This window comes from Amblyomma mixtum, chromosome 4, assembly GCF_055824585.1.
Source record: "Amblyomma mixtum isolate Tamu chromosome 4, ASM5582458v1, whole genome shotgun sequence".
In the NCBI taxonomy this organism is placed as follows: domain Eukaryota; kingdom Metazoa; phylum Arthropoda; class Arachnida; order Ixodida; family Ixodidae; genus Amblyomma; species Amblyomma mixtum.
This window is the reverse complement of record NC_143015.1, coordinates 61,960,522-61,977,105: the sequence shown is the minus strand read 5'-3', so window position 1 is coordinate 61,977,105 and position 16,584 is coordinate 61,960,522. Positions and strand designations below refer to the sequence as shown.

General features: G+C 45.0%; 1 protein-coding gene across 1 annotated transcript; it reads right to left on the bottom strand.

Annotated features, from left to right (window-relative positions):
- Window positions 1-780: 780 nt before the first annotated feature.
- Window positions 781-7,768, bottom strand: LOC149346596 (uncharacterized). Its single transcript, XM_089541391.1, has 4 exons — window positions 7,564-7,768; window positions 5,562-5,577; window positions 2,557-2,651; window positions 781-977 (listed from the first exon to the last, which is right to left on the bottom strand). Exons 1-4 carry the CDS (start codon window positions 7,766-7,768, stop codon window positions 943-945), a joined length of 351 nt encoding a protein of 116 aa, XP_089397517.1. The 3' UTR covers window positions 781-942.
- Between the last annotated feature and the right edge of the window lie 8,816 nt (window positions 7,769-16,584).

Genomic DNA, 16,584 nt, shown 5'->3' with positions numbered 1-16,584 from the left:
TACTAATAGCGGAAGAAAAAATGGTGGATATGTGCGGAGACCAAGTTAGTTTATTTATTAGCGTCACACCAAGATATTTATGCGCGTCTACTTCTGTTATAATATTGTTGTTAAGCAAGTAAGAATAGGTGCTGATATTTTTCTTCCTTGTAACTCGCAACAGAACTGTTTATTGTGCATTTAGTTGCATTCCCCATCGAATGCACCACTCATGAATAGCCTCTAGGTTAACTTGTAATATTGTATGGTCATTTGGTGCTGTGATGTTCTTAAAAAGCACACAATCATCCGCGAACAATTGGATAGCAACGCCACCACGAACGACATCAGACAAATCATTCATCTATATCAATGTGACCACATAACGAAAGAAATCTATAACATTGTCGAAAGTGAATGGTTGGCTAGTCTTGAAGTAAGCAATATTGGTGTAAAAAGCAGGTGCGAAATTCTGTGTGCAATTCCTTAGGACCGAAAAGCAGCTTTTGTGTATTGGCTGTGCCGGGGATTCCTATCTTAACAACTTAGTGTACTCCCAAAAGACCACAAATAAGCCTACTTTTACGACACAAATTGCCTTTTAAAGGAGTTTGGAATGGTCAGAATGCATAGGCGCTACGAGAGTCCTGGAATCAATGCTGCTTCATCATGCTCCGCAGCCGAACCCTGTAAGCACTGAAACCGCTGCGGGTAGAAGAAAACAAGAACGTGTCAATCGAATCATGTCGCCAAAAGCAAGTGTCGCACTGACCCGTCAACGGTGGAAGGGTCGTTGACGCCTCCGTCGTCCGGACGTCAGAGGCCGATATTCGCACCTCTACACTCCCGCTAAAGACGACTGTGGGGGGAGTGTTGCGCCCTTTTCCCTCATCCTCCGGCGTGGTGGAAATGGTAGAGGACGCTGCGAAGGTGCATTGTTGTCTGCGCTTGCGTAACAGATCCTTAGGTGATAAGTGCGTGACCAGGCACGGTCCAAACTGCACATATTTTTAGGACGTGAAATATGCCTTCAACGCATATCAATTCCGCGAAAATATGAGAAATAAGAAGCTCATATGAGAAGAAACACCGTGACAACACGCTAGTCTATGTTAAACAATATTTTGATCTTCGCTATTGAAATGGAGAAACTCTACAGATCTAAAAGCAGTAAATGATACTTTCTGCGTTCTGTTATCGAGTTGTGAGAAAGTTTTAGGAGTGGCTGTGCAATGCGTTTATTTCGGTGCATTAAGTGTATAAACGGTTAAACGTGGTTTAACTACGATTATACCCAAATGTAGAGCAATAGTTCTGCTATGGATAGACAGATGGTTCCGACTCTCTTCTTCCATGGCTAATAAGGGAATCGCGGCTACGCGTTCCTTATATACAGATCATACGTTGACGTCATGTGACCTGGCAGTAGCTTTACCTCGAGGAAACTGATTTAAGTTGAAATATGAAAGGTCAGCGCCCAGAGGAAAGCCACCATGGTAGACATGAGACAGCATGATGTACCGTTGGTAGACGTGGTACACCATAGAGTTTTAAGATAGTTAAACATATCATAGTGCGAAAGCAATCCCAAATCGCCGAGGGCAAATTTTGCAAAAACCCGGACCCAATTTGGAGGTCGCTATCCTGTATGGCACGCTAAATTATGATTGGCCATCGATTTTGGTCCAAATCGGTCAGGGTCAGCTTTTGGTGGTTGGCCCGGCGAAAAGTTTGGAAATAATTCGAACCAAATTTGGAGGTTGCCATTGTGTCCGACACGGTCAATTATGGTTGCACATTGACTTTGTTTCAAATCAGCCTGGGTGAATATGCCGACCAGTTTAAGTCACTCTTTTGCGATGCTCTGCTTCTCAAAGTGAAATAAAGGTCATAAGCAGGCACGGAATGGTGAGCAAATCTTTCGTTGAGTAGACAGCTGTTGCAGGCAATACAACGACAATTTTTTTTATTTAGGCTTTTTGTTGTATGAACGCGGCTTCTACGGCATAATAATACTTGCTTTGGCGGACTTCAGAAAACAGGCGAATGGCGGTAACAATCACCCGCTCAACTAATTCTTAATAAGTGCATTTCTAACTATCAGACTTAGACATGGCTGCAATTAGAGACTTTTAGCCGGCTGTCATAACAGCCATATCACTTTTTACATGTTCCAAAAGGTGATCACCCTGTGTGCGGCGGCTCCTTGAAACTTGGCTGTTTTGAACAGTTACGTGCACTGGAAAAGTTCCTTTGCATTAATTTCGAAACCGCATGTATTTGCGCACGATGTAGATTTAACTTTTCGGGCCACAGCGCCGAGGGTATTCACATTTTCAAAATCCTGACAGTTAACATGGATATAAATACTTGCCAGCTACAAATTTCAAGTCACAACTAACACTGACAGTTAAAAAGCGATCATTAACTAATTAACTTCATTCAATTCTTTTCTGGTGTCCGCCGATGCTGGCATTATTCTACCGCAGAAGCTGTCACCGTAAAAATGCTCGTGTAGGTACTGTGTTTCCTTTTGGTGCACTCTGACGACCTGTGTTTGAAAGCGTCATTACTTACCTCCCCTGAGTACAATAACAGTGATGGCCACAGAGGCGAATACGAATAAAAGCATTGCACTCATCATCAGCAGGACAGGCTTTTTGCTGCTTTCCCTGAAAAAAGAAAAACAGCAGAAGAAGGTCTCATCAACGATTCCTAACAGCCTTCAACTATATCTGATGTGTTTTTCTGAAAATTAATAGAGGGACGTTATACCTGCTCTATCCACTATCTTAAGAACGTCATTCAAAACAATCTGACATGACTGCCTTGAGGAGTAGTGTCGAGCTCCTCTCCATTTCCTCATTTCCTGCGAACAGATTTAGAGAAATAAATAGTGCTCCGCAGGTGTCCCTTTCACCTTCGACTTGTCTAATTGAGGTAATAAGAGTACGATTTCTCGCAGTTTCACGATTAAACTTAGGAGCGTTATATTCGCTCGAATGAAAAATTCATCGCGATCGATTGAATCCCAGTCGAAGCGCTATTAACGATGCCAACATTTTGGTTTAGTCACACGCGCATTAACTCCCTGCTGCAACGGAATCGCTACAAGTCGGTATGAAATCTTAATTTTCAGCAACAAGTCAATGCTCACTGTCTGTCAATAGGATCACTTTAAATAGCTTATTGGTTGGGTTTTATGGGCTTCACATCCCAAAACAACTCGGGCTATGAGGGAACTATGGCAGGTTGCTGCCGCCAGAACTTTCAAACCGTGAAGGTATTTCCTTTGTCCTCAGCTAAAATCACCTTGCACTGCAGCAAAAAAGCTGCCAAAAAACACCTATCAAGCACTTTGAAGTGCTTATAAAAAAGTACGTGGCGATGGATGGTCGATCCGGCGGGAATGCAAGGGCGTGAATCGTTTCCATGATCGCTGAAACAGCGCTGTTTTGTTAGGTTAGCCTTTTTTCCATTTCGCTTTGCAATTCACACGCGGTCTTCGTCGCTTCCATTTTCTCCGATTTTCTTGCACTTCAATCCGCTATAGTTGTTGCTTGTTGCTTCTGCTTCCTCTTTCTTCTGGGCGCAGAAGTCCCACTTCTCTGACGTCATTTCATCGCTGGGTCTTGTTCTACTCTTTGAAGGAACGGCATCCAACACGTTGCCGGCACCACGCGTCCGCCTACGCGTCGCCCTATTCCATGATGAAAACGCTTCTATCGCACTACCAAAGATCTCACAATTCACTTGACAACGCTTCAGAGCATAGCAGCATGTGCTTAGGGCCTTGAAACAAGTGCATCCTCCGAGCGTGCGCGCAGCTCTAGTTTCCGCCCTCAGCTTCCAAGCGTTCCTTCCGTTTTGCACAAAATTACGTCACAGCTACTCTTCCTTCATTCCTGTTCTCCGACGCGCACCCTCGCAATGGCTGCTTGCGGAGAGCGCGTACCCTTGCTCGTCCTGCCCCATTTCGCTTTTGGCCTTGGCTCTTTCTTTCCTCCTTGCGCTTTCGTCCTTTCACCCATCACGCCTGCGCCAGGCTTTCTCACCATGACCCTTCTAATGCTCTTCCAGAGATACAACAAACGTATTTTGGCACGTCAGTAAACTGAAACAAAGTGGTCAGGTTCTGTTTTGTGCCTTCCTTAGATGATGCCAGAACGGACGCCCAATTCCTTCCTAAGCCCTTTGGTAAAGTCGGAGTCGAGAGGTTCCTAACTCTGTTCATTACGTACGAAAGGCTTTGTCGACAGTCTTTAGACAGTGTTTGTTAAGAGAGGTTTCAAACTGCGTTGATTATAACACAGATTACAACACAGTGACTACAACCATATTCGACCACAATGACTTTCGGTTAAGCGATACTTAGTTACAGCGGTCAGCCAATTTCAGATAAAGCCTCTCTTCGCTAAAAGCTGCACGTTACATGCCGTGAGTGAGCCCACTTTGTCGAATAACACATTTTCTTGCTACCTTTCTTTTAATAGAGTTAGTTTTTCATCGTCCGACAAGGTGGCCGTTTTCCACAGACCTCTCCGGGTAGAAATGTGCACTCAGGGCAAATGGGCAAAAAAAACAATAGAGCAATAATAGAAATAGCATAAATGTACCACTAACACTTTTTTGCCAAGAGATAACTTTTTCTTCAGCATTAATGTGTGATCGAGGTATGAAAATCTTCAGCGGATCAAAAAGGAAAAAACGCAATAAAGGTAATATCGTAGCCTTGAAGCATAGCTGCTAAAAATAGTGAGATGGAGTATAAATCAGACACAACAGTTATAACGGCCGGGCGACAAATAAAATATCAAAATAAAATGAGTACTTTGCGTTACTGTCACAATACAGACTAAGTGAACCACACGAGAAAACAGACCTTTAATTTATTTCTCCCAAAACTATGCTTGTCGGCTGCCAACACTTTGTGCATGTGCGAATTTTTCAGCCCCATCGTTCCCCCAAATTATTTCCCACTCCGTACTGAGCTTGCCTTCCTTCAATATAAACGCGCCTAATAGCGTTGTGGCGGTCTTTGAGTAATCTCCTGTTGCAAGGAAGGTAGTAGAGACCCCAGATATATACAACAAGAGTACTGTGTCGCGTCAGGCTGCTTTTCTGATGGCACACTGGATTTCCCAAGTTTTGAAATATCAAGAGCACTAATGGCCGAGCTGGTTAAAACTGGAAGCAATGTAATGCACACCTTCCGTTCTGAAGTCATGGCCGATTATTTACATTGGCAATTCTCTCTCTTCCTTGGGACCACTGAATAACAGCCTACACGTACCTCTTTTTAGTGAACTCTCATTTTAATTCAATCAATTTTTTTCTATTCATAAACTGACGGGTGATTACTTTGTTTTTACTAAGAAAACTGTCCAAAAATCAGCCACATCAGCACTGCGATCCTACACTTGTACACATTGGTATTTGCGGCGACAGGGTAATAAAAATTAATGCTTTGATTTAATTTTTCCGGAGAAAAAAGAAGTGTTGCGAGTTGCGACTACCGTTTGTCAATAAAAGCAGGGAAGAATGACGGGCAGTCTCCAAGTACTGTCCTTGATTTCACTTACCATTTGTCCTTGGGCTCTGGAATGAGGGTAAACAGAAGAAGAACACATCACTGAGATGTCTCGACATGCGGAGCAGCAAATAATGAAAACATCTACATCTAAACCACTGTCAAGGCAACGAGCATGTTGCCTGTGACCAAATTTCAGCAACAATGCGCTAACGATTTTATAGAGCACGTTGTTTGGGCTTCTCCCGGCGCAAAACAGACATTCAAGGCGGGTTATAAAAGTCTGCAAATTTAAAGAGTTCTGAAGCAATCCAAAAGTAAAGAAAACTCAAACCAAGGTTAACACAACGTACCGAGAGATTTATCAGCGCTGAGAGACGAGGGAGAGGGCAAGAAAGCAAAGGGAAGGGCGTCCTCCACAATTCAAGCTCTTGGAGTGAGGGTCTGCAACGCTGCTGTAATTAGCGCGAAGCAAACAGTGCCCATCATCGCCTGCTATGCATTGGAGCCCCAAGAAGCTGTATGAGACCAGTTTTTTGGTCCGCTGCATATAGTGCGTGCAAGATCTAAAAAAAACATACATTTGGGACAAACGGCCCAGCATGGCCAAAAAAAAAATAGATGCAATGGTTTTTTGAGAAAAACTATGTAGACCTGTTTCGATAAGAGTGCAATAGATTAATTAATACAAACTCTATTGAGATGCTACCCGCAAATGGAACGGGGGCCTGGTGTCGTACTTGGAACGTTAGCACTAATCTCGAACCAAACACATAGAGCGCATAGAACATTGAAGAGGCCTTCTCAGAACTCTTCCATAAAACTTGCTTTGGATGGTTGCTCTTCACGAGGCAGAACAGCTAATCAGAAAATGCACGTTTCAGCAGCATAATTAGAACGCATGCTTGCTCCCTTCCCCGATTTCCGTGCTTCTTCTCTTCGACTCATCTGCACCGGGCAGTGGATGCTGTCACGATATAAATAAACATTCGTAAGGCTGTGCAATCTGACAGTACCCTCTTGCCCTCAGCCACCTTGCATTCCTATCTCTACAGACAAGTCCAGACAAATTCATCGTCGGCACGGACGCAGTAAGCAGGTTAAAAACAAGGAACAATTCGCTAAATGTTTATTTCCCGGTAATGGCATCAGTGCCGTACGCCCTTTAGCTGGAAACTTCCCTGACCCCGCCTCGTGTTTCAGAAATAAGCTGTGGAGCAGCTACGGGAATGAAGTCCGCGAGGTCTACCTGCGACTAATAATTGAGCCTTACGAAATGGCGGCATTTTAAGCGAACTAAAATGCTTCATGGCCAATTTTTCTCGCCATGCAATATCATGGAGCCCATTTGCGTGGTAGATACGTATATCAGCGAGCCCATTTGCATGGTAGATACGTACGCACTGTTAGCGTCTCGTTCTTGACCTGAACAGCACATGCAGCGAAGAATCGCCGCAGCACAGAAGGGAAGACCATTTGACACATATAGCCATGTGACTCCAATGAGAAGACAAGGCAAGTGAAATGAGGGGTCATTATGACAGATATATGAAGGAAGCCTCGTTAGGCTATATGCCTCGATGAGAGCCTGAAGTCTTTGTCTTGATGAGACCGGTAGCATAAGATGGTTCTCGATGAACTTCCGCATTCGCGGTAATACAGATACTAGGCGCCTGGCTACAAAGAACGTTTTCTTGCAAAGTGTATCACGCACTTCATAGATGACCACTTACATAAAGAAAAATAGGAGAGACATAAGCACTCTTTCACTGCTGAGTCAAGGAAGGGTTCCTTCGAAAGGCAAAAAAACAAGGCTCAAGAGGCTTCAAAGCGATTGAGCAATACCGATCACTTTGAAGACTAGTGCGGCCACCGTATGTGCAATTGTGCTACTGCGTGAATAATGAGCACATACTTAATTATCCATAGCAATGGCCGCCATCTTTGAGGAACTCGAAAAATGAAGGTGCTGAACACAGGGGTAAAATGAATTAACCGCACCGGCTAATCACTTATAGTTCCAAGTCAGCGCCTCAGTCTGCGCGGCTTCCTACCTTCGGAAGTGGCCAAAGGGAAGACTGGGCTTTGTTCGCCTGATGCCTGCCCATACTGCGTCTGTCCATACTGCGGCTGTCCATAAAAGGATTGTGCGTAGGCTCCAGGGTCGTAGCCGTATTGGCCGTACGCGGCAGGATCGTAGCCGTAGTTCCCATAGGCTTGAGCATTAGCAGCCGGGTTGTAGTAGGGTGTGTTGTACATGACGCTAACCAGGTAGCTGATACCCTGTAAAGAAAAACGTCTGTCTCCTCCGTTCGCCATGTATACAGGCTGTTTCATGTTTCACTAAGTAATTTGAAAAAGAGATTTCTTAGGGTAAAAATATTACTTTTGCGGCATAGTACTACCAACGTTGACGGACACCGGAAAGTCAGTAAATTGTCTTAAGTAGTTTACTGGTTAACTACTTTCTGATAATGAACTTTTTAACTATCACATCTCGGCAAACGGTTGCATCTGCAGATTTGTACCCGGTCGTTAGTAATAGCCATTTAAGTTTTTAAAGTTTTGAAAATGTCAATATCCTCGACGCTGTGGCTCGACAAAATTTGACTGCACCGTGCCAAAATACATTGGCTTTCGAATATGCAGGCAAAGCAACTTTCCGGTGCAGGCAACTAGTCAAAAAAGCTAAATTTTGTCGAACCACAGCACAAACGGTAATCGAACTGATGTGGCTACTTCTAACTACCGGCTACAAATCTAATTGCAACTAGGCACCTAACTCCTCTCGTTAAGAATTTAAATATTAAAAGTTAGTTCAACAGCTTACTACTAAAGACGATTCACCTATTTTCAGGTGTCCCCCAAAATTGCAGTAATATGCTGAAAAAGCCGTATCTTTACCTCAAAAACCAATTTTCTCGAGTAACTTCAAATCTTTCCTGAAACACTTTGAAGAAAAGCGACCATGTTTTACCTTTTTATTTTTTACCGAGAAATCTCAAAAGCTCAAATATGCCTCCAAAATTGGTTTTGGCTTTTCTATTCAGTAGATGAAGCCCTCACTGATGCTCTTGGAATGATTGAGGCTGATCTAGTCAACGCCCTCAGCTGAGAGGTGATTGTAGTGCATCAATTGTGGCATAAAAATACCGACAAATGTGCAGCACTGAATAAATATCAGTAATGATAACAAAAAAGAGTGTTCATCGCAGTTTTCAGTACTATAACAAGCGGATGTGTCTACCTTTAATACAGTTCGTGACCCTTTTGCACGAATGATGCTCCGAACGAAACCCTGCTCTAAACTGTGAACGTAAAATCTATTCAAGGCGGAGCAAGGTTGAAACAAAGCTGGTGGAAAATTTTCAGAAACAGCAGTCATAGCAAATTGATTTCCCTGCTATGTAATCGTTATCGATGGTAATTATGAATTTGCCGTCTGACTCTTATTCGAGCTTAAAACTACGGCGTAGACAAGACAAACAAGAATTGGCGCAGTGGGAGCTTTCTTACCACAAAGCGTAATCAAGGAGTAAAGAATTTTAGCAACCAAAAGGGCGCTGAACCAACCATAAGCAGAGTAGACTGAAGCACTATGTTGCGACGTTTTATTCCGAGCATGCTCATAAGTAAACAATTTAAGAAAATAGGACGTAGCTTACGTTAACATAAACTCAAAACTGAGTCCAAAATTCATGACGTGCGTTGCCAAACCTCCGCGTCCACATTGTTACGCAGGATGTTTCGATGCAGTATGTGGAAGTAGCAAAAAAAGAATTGGCAGACCATTACGATAGCCGGTAATGCTAAATTTGAGCGAAGGTCTTAATTGTTGGCAGGTGGCGTGGTACGCTGCTGGCCACCTTCCCAAGCAACACAGGTAATCGGCCCAACATTGGAAACGCACTGGCAAATGCCGGTCCTACAGAAAGCCAAAGTAAAACCATCTATCTGCAATACTGGGCTCATTAGATGTTCTGCTTGGGCTCCGGGATTTTCTTCTGGCAGTCACCTTGAAGGCAGCCGTTCGGTCTCCTGCTTGTAAAACCTGTTACCCCGGCACTGACGACTACGCCAATAGCGCCGACGACTACGACGCGGCAGCTTGGAACGGGTGCCTAAGAACTGCGCTCTAAAACACCCTGAGACCATCTGCCGGAGCGATGTATAACCACAGACAACACAGTACATCGATGGACGAAATGATCAAACGCGTGATGTGCCAGTATGTCTCGGCCAGCAACACTGCTTTAGAAACAAGTATACCAGGTAAGTAGCGCACAGCTTTCGAGAACACAATGAACCCGGATTCCACAACGCCGTGTTTGCCGGTTAACGTCCTGGCATAGTTCGTACGCTGTGTGAAACGCCGTAGAAGAGGGTCAGCTGCGGAATAATTTTAAGCGAGTTGGGTTCATTAACCTGCGCAGACAACACATGGAACAGCTATGTTTTTCATTATCACCTATATCGTGGTGCAACAGCTGTGGGCAGGGATTACGTCCCGTGACCGTGGCCTCGCCAGCGGAAATCAAATCGCGAGTAAACCACTCACCGTGCCAACTCCTTGAAGAAAAGACCTTTACCTAGCAGGCTAAGACGGGCTCACAGGTAGTAGCACTGCAACGGCGCGTCGCGAAGGATGTAAGGCCTCACTTTAACCCAGAGCTCGTACAGCTCACAACTCGAGGGACTGAACTGTCTTCTTCGACAGATGAAGCGGGCGCGTGTCACGTATCGTGCGTAAAAGATGTTACTCGGCCTCATTATTCAAGCCGACGGCAAAAATGGCTCGCTAACACACAAACTACAAGGATATGCCGCACAAGTGACTGTCCTTATCAGAAGAGTGTCTCTCAAAAACAGGGGACACAAAGAAAAGAGTTTATTAAGGCTAGTTAAGGCTTCCGTAATCAGCACGGTTTGCTATGCAGCACCTTACCAGAACATAACAGCAAGAGAAAAAGAACAAATCGATGCGGTAATAAGAAAATGCTTTAAAAGCGCGCTCAGACTCCCCGACGGTACAACCACAGTCAGATTAATAGGAATGAGAGTACATAAGACGCGGGAGAAAGTGGCGGAAAACACGAGAGTCGCACAAGTAGAAAGAATCAGCCAATTCGAAACAGGGTAAAAAATCCTAAAATGGGTCAGGCTCCAGCACAACAGAGGGCCAAACACCCAAGCCCACCTAAGCTAAGATTGCAGAGCCAACTTGCGCATCCCACCCATTCCAAGAAACAACGAAGAGAGATAAAAAGCCAGGGCCAAGGTCGTCGAAAGAGATATGATTGAACTAGAGCCACACACTGTAGCATACGCAGACACAGCCACTGGCAAATCGGGACCTGCAGTCGCAGGAGTGGCAAACAGGACTGGAACCCCCTTTATCACGGTGTTGGTAAAGAGAAGAGATGCAGACGTCGCTGAGGAGGTGGCGATCGCATTAACCTGCTTCGGCGCGAAGGCAAACTTAATCGACAGCGACAGAAAAACGGCTACATGGAACCTAGAGAATGGAACAATGTCGGTCGAGAAGAAAATCCTCTAGTCAAGAGAGATCACACGCAAGATCGCAATCAAATGAACCCCAGGCCACGAATCGGTGTCTAGAAACGAAGTCGCTCACGCGCTCGCCCGAGATATCTACTAATGGACGAACGCAGATAGGCCCGACAACCTAGGACCCGGCGAGAGTCTAAACACGTGCAGCGACATCTGCGAATATTGCGGGCTCAGCAGGAGAATATTCTCAAAACCACGCAAACAACTACACAGCGGACAGCCTTCGAAGTCTGCTGGCTGGAAACTATCCCAACTTCGTATGGATATACCACTTCAATACAGATGACAGAGAACACGATAATTGTAAACATTATGGACAGAGAGGCACACTAGACCCCATCATATGGCAATCCTCCTCACACGGAGCTATGGCCAACAACATAGGCTTAGAAGCTTGGGAGTTCCTTCTTAAAAGCGCAAACGCTGAAGAACAAAAACAAGCCATCCGCCTGGCGGCTGAAGCAGCGAAGAATTAATGTATTCTCGCGCGCTATTATTTGCGGAGACCCGGCCTCCTGCTCGGTCCTGCGTACATTAGTAGGGGAGTAGGGGAGGTGCCCTATTGTGGTGGAAATAAAGTTTGCAATCAATAAATCAATCAACCAATCAATCAATTTATGTGTCGCCGTTGCGGGCACGTGTAAAAATTAAATGATTTGCAGGACAACCATAGCTTACTGTAGGACTGTTCATAGATTGGGGCAGCCGAAATCCGGTACTCTGTCAAGAATGTGCCCATGTGAGCCTGCTTCTGTTCTTGAAGCTTTACAGCGTGAATGCTGCGTCTGTGGCTTCTTTCGCTACCTGAGCTTCCTCCATCCGTTTCTCTTCCTTCTTGCACGGCGCGCTCGACTTCCTTCGTGCCGTTGCATTCAGCCGCTACTTTTTCACACCGGTCATTGCGCGCAATGTCTAAAACTAACGGGTGGAACTTCGCTGAGACAGTAAATTACAACCCGTAGGACGAAAATCTACCAATTCGCGCATATAGCTTGACAGGATGCGGGGATGGTAATGTGCTCTAAGGTATCAAGAAACTAAGCAATGGTCGGTTGAACTCAGTCTGGGGATCTTCACTACGACACCTTGTGCGCGGCTGCTGATCCGAAAGACGCGGGTTTGAACCCGGCCGCGGCGGAGGAATTTTGATGAAGGCGAAATTCTAGAGGCCCATGTACTGTGTGGTGTCAGTGCACGTTAAAGAACCTCAGGTACTCTAAATTTCCGGAAGCCTTCACTACGGCGTCCCTCATACCCTGACACGCTTTGTGACGTAAAGCCCCCATAAACCATAAACTGCAGCACCTTTTTCTTCCAGCTATCCTTCCTTGCTTCCGTTAGGCAGCCATTCAGGAGTCCGGATGTAGTGAGACCGCCAAGGTGCCTATCCTTTCCTCATAACAATTTTTTTTTCCTTTTGCATCCGAGAGGGAAAGAGGGAAGGAATCTAAAATTTTCAAACTTTTGAGCTGAATCGCGACATGCACAGTGAGGGGTTTCAATACTGAAGGGCACCGAATCAGTTTGCACCAACTGGGGTTCTTTAGTATGTGCTGGCACCGAACAGTTCGCCGGAGTGTTTGTATTTTGCCTTAAGTTTACGTTTAAAATTAGAGCGAAACAAGTCACCCAGATGCAGCGACGGTTAATGTTTTCTCCCTTTTACGCCTCACCTGAAGCTGACCGATGAAAAGTGACTCACTGCAATGGCGTAAACGGTGGACTCCGGTTGCCATGATCACTCCTGGTAGAATACATATTGCTGAATAGGCAGGGTTATTCATACTGCGCCTTCCTGCAAACAGTATCTGAGTAAGCACTTTACGTTTGTTCTTCCATTACCTGCTTCGTGTGCTTCGCTAAGGAGCTTATTATACGTGTAACTATAACAGAGAATTTCTTTCAAACTTCCTGCCTAAAATACTCGGAGTTAGCGTGGGCCAAAATGCTGGCTGTTTACATCTGGCCAACCTTGCTCCTGACCTCTCTATTACACGGATTCCTTTGCCCTTACTTCCTTCAATCCTTCGTAGTTTGATTCGGAGTTCGCCCACGATGCAGTAGTTCAGTGGTTACGGTACTCGGCGACATGAGAAGAAATCCCAGCGCCGCTGCCATGCTTTAACACAGGCTAAATACGACACCAGCCCGTGTTCTATGCGATGGTAGTGCGCGTTAAAGAACCCAACGCGTTCAAAATTCCTCAGAAGTCCCCCATGTAGGCGCCCCTTTCTGTATTCCTTGATTCTCTCCTACCTTCGTCCTTCCCCTGACTGCGAAATTAAGGTCTATATCAAGGAAAACAAATTTACTGCGCCTTCCCTTTCTGCACGGGTCCCACTCCGCCGCGTTTGTTCAGGTGTTAGGGCTCTCGACTCCTCACAGCAAGGACGAGAGTTCGATCCTGGTCGCGGCAGCTGGGATTTGAAAGAAGCTAAATGCAAGATGGCTGTGCAGGATGAGGTGTAATTGCACGTTCGAGAACAAGAAATTGTAGAAATTAATTCTGACCGCTACACGACGACGTCCCTCACTGCTCATGTCTCGCTTTGGAAAAATAAATGCCTTACACAATTCCTTCACCATCAATATGTCTAGTGTGTTGCATGGGTATGATAAAATCGGCGTTCAGTCAAGAAAATTCCAACGATTAAGAAAAAAAACATTACACAGCTTTCTTAAATAATTCATTGCTGAGGGATGAGGAAAAATTAATCCCAGTCTCCCAACTGGGAAAAAAGTTCAAATTACGAATTTTCTGTGAAAGCTGTGCAGACTATTTTCCCTGCCGACGAGGACAGCTATCGCAGAGCAAGAGTCCTTCCTCTGCCTGCTTGTTTGGTCGATGGCAGATCAGTGGTCTCCGCGTACGTTGCACTACGCTAAAATTAATCTATTTTCTTGCTAATGCAACGAATTTCGACAGAGCTCGATTTTTGAGACAGCATACATGGTTCCCATATTAGTACTGAGCAAGCGTATGCCTGTATACCGGATTTCGTGAACAAAATTCTTGCCATTTTGTTTTTATTTCGCGCTTAGCTTCGTATCTAACTGCAGCCATAGGCACTAAAAAAGAAAAGATTGCTCTTTTTTACCACCGAACTTTTCGATGAGTTGTAACTTTGTTTTCCGGTCTCAGGAAATAGTTTTCTTGCTGATACCACCTCAATGAGCTGCTCTCTGGAGACATTTAGGTTCTTTGCCTTTTAATCTAGGCCGATTACATTCCCATGATGTATTATTTTCTTCCTTCGAGAAGGCTTTTTTTTTCTCCGAACACATCCTACGGAAACTTCACACAGCAGTTAAGTTCAAATAGTAAAATTAAAGTCGACTAGACCAAAGTGCACACATTTAGCTTTCATCTTACTTCTTTCAAAATGCAAATCTTTCGCTCATAGAAGCAAAAGTTGAAGGAAATAGGAGAAATGTGTCTTGCCTTGCGGTTTGCTGGAACGGACAGAAGCGTTGCCAATGATGCTGCCCGGACGAGTTCAACACGCCACCGAATGTGGGGAATCTCTTTCACTGCTCCATGCAATGCTCTCTGAATGGCCCGCGGCCATATTATATTGAGCCAGGCAGCTGGCAGCAAATGGAAAAACGACAAGATAAAAAGCTCAACTCCACTTTGATGCAGCAGGAGGTGAAAACACTGGCAAAAAAAAAGGACAACAAGCTGGTGACAGCTTCAGACACAATAAAGAAACAAGTAAAGAAAGACCCTTTCCGGGACAGCAAACAAGACAAGTGCAGGAATCGATTACGTACCAATCTGGCGTATTTTCCAAGTGCCAGAGGGGTAGCGCCGATGTACTGACATTGCCAGTGTTGCGGTTTCTTTGAATTATGCTCTTTTTTTCGTGAAGTAGCTTCCTACAGCTTGCGGCGCTCCGTTCTTCTCCCTTAGGGCTCCTCCTTCTGTGATTGGCGAAGATTAAAAAGCAGCGAACGGATTTGCTTTGCCTTGGGCTGCCACTTCCGCCTCGCTGCCGTTTCGCCATTTGGTGACCGGCAATTGTGTCTGTTCTCAGCAGCGTGTCAGTGAGGACGACCTAGGAGCAAGTGCCTGCAGGTCGATACGCTTCTAGGAAAGGCAGAGTACCGGCTTCTGCTGTGCCTTGAGAGCGTCGCAGCTGCACAGAGTGAAAAGGTGCAACAACTAGGGAAATTCGATGTTACTTTGTTCCCCAAATTCCGCCAGCAAAGAGGACTACACCTCAGGCGGCTCAGATTTGCGCTGACGCGAGGCGGATGCCATTTTTGAAGAGAACATGAAGACTTTCTCTGGCACCGAATGCGGAAGATGATATTATTTCTACCCACCGCTGAAACTTAACTTAAAACGTCACTCTTCGAGTATTCAAGTAAGATTGTAATTTTATCCGTCTGTTCCTCATCTGATAGCTGGCCTCTGCAGCCTCACTGTAGTGCCCTCCCGAAGCGGTGGCTCAGTGGTTACGGCGCTTGGATACTGACCCGAAAGACGCGAGTTTTTGATCCCGGCTGCGGCAGCCGAATTTCGATGGAGGCGAAATTCTAGACGTCCATGTACTGTGCGACATCAGTGCACGTTGAAGAACCCCGGGTGGGCGAAATTTTCGGAGCCTTTCACTACGGCGTCCCGCATAGTCTGAGTCGCTTTGGGACGCTAAACCCAATAGACTACTGTAGTGCCCATTTGGAGTATGTGAGATTGCGCACGTGGTGCTGGTAAAAAAATTCGAAAAATCTCACTTGAATTACTTTATGATTGGCGGAGCACTTATTGTTCGCAATTTCATAGGTCGGCTGGCGCCTTGTCGTGGGTGGTAGCCGGCAGCCCGTGTCTGGCGGCGATCTTCTTCGCCCACTGGACTAGCTTCATTTGCGAGGCCGGGTCGGAGCTGTACTCCTGCCATTTCTTAATGAAGAAAAGTACTTTCGCATTATTTTGTTCATGTCCAACATTTCTGGGCACAAATTTTGAATATTTAAAAACTCTCAGTTACACGTTCAGAAACATTCCATTCTTCCGATAAGTAACCAAATATTCGTTTTGTAGGTATTGCATCGCTGGCATCAAGCAGTTAAGATTGGCACAGCAAACCAATGTGGAATGCTTTTGACGATAGCAAGAACGTCAACAGCAAAAAAAATCTAGCCTGTCGACTGGAGACCTCCGAGTGTATCGATTGTTAGAGTGAAATCATGCAATATATCAAAAACTTGCGGTCATAAACACTTTCCCGTTCAGAAATTGTTTTGTCCAGAATTGATATTTAGGTAAAACCGAACAACTGACCAAAGGGTTTAGAGTTGGCCCTAAAATTCGCATGCGTATGAAGCATAGTTAAGAGTCGTTTTCTCTGCAACTACTGCGAAAAGCTTACGTTTGTTCGTTTAAATTTATTCCATATTTTGTGTTTCGGTTTGAAAGGAAGTGTTTTTCAGTAACCATCAATTAATGATCAGCAGTTTTTCGCCGCAGCATTATTTGTTTTGTGCTGCCTTCACAATCA

Coding starts and splice junctions, on each gene's coding strand:
- LOC149346596 (XM_089541391.1), bottom strand. CDS start 7,768: ATGTACAACACACCCTACTACAACCCGGCTGCTAATGCTCAAGCCTAT. Junction 978..2,556: donor TGTTATTGTACTCAGGGGAG/GTAAGTAATGAC, acceptor AAATATGTGCAG/TTTGGACCGTGCCTGGTCAC.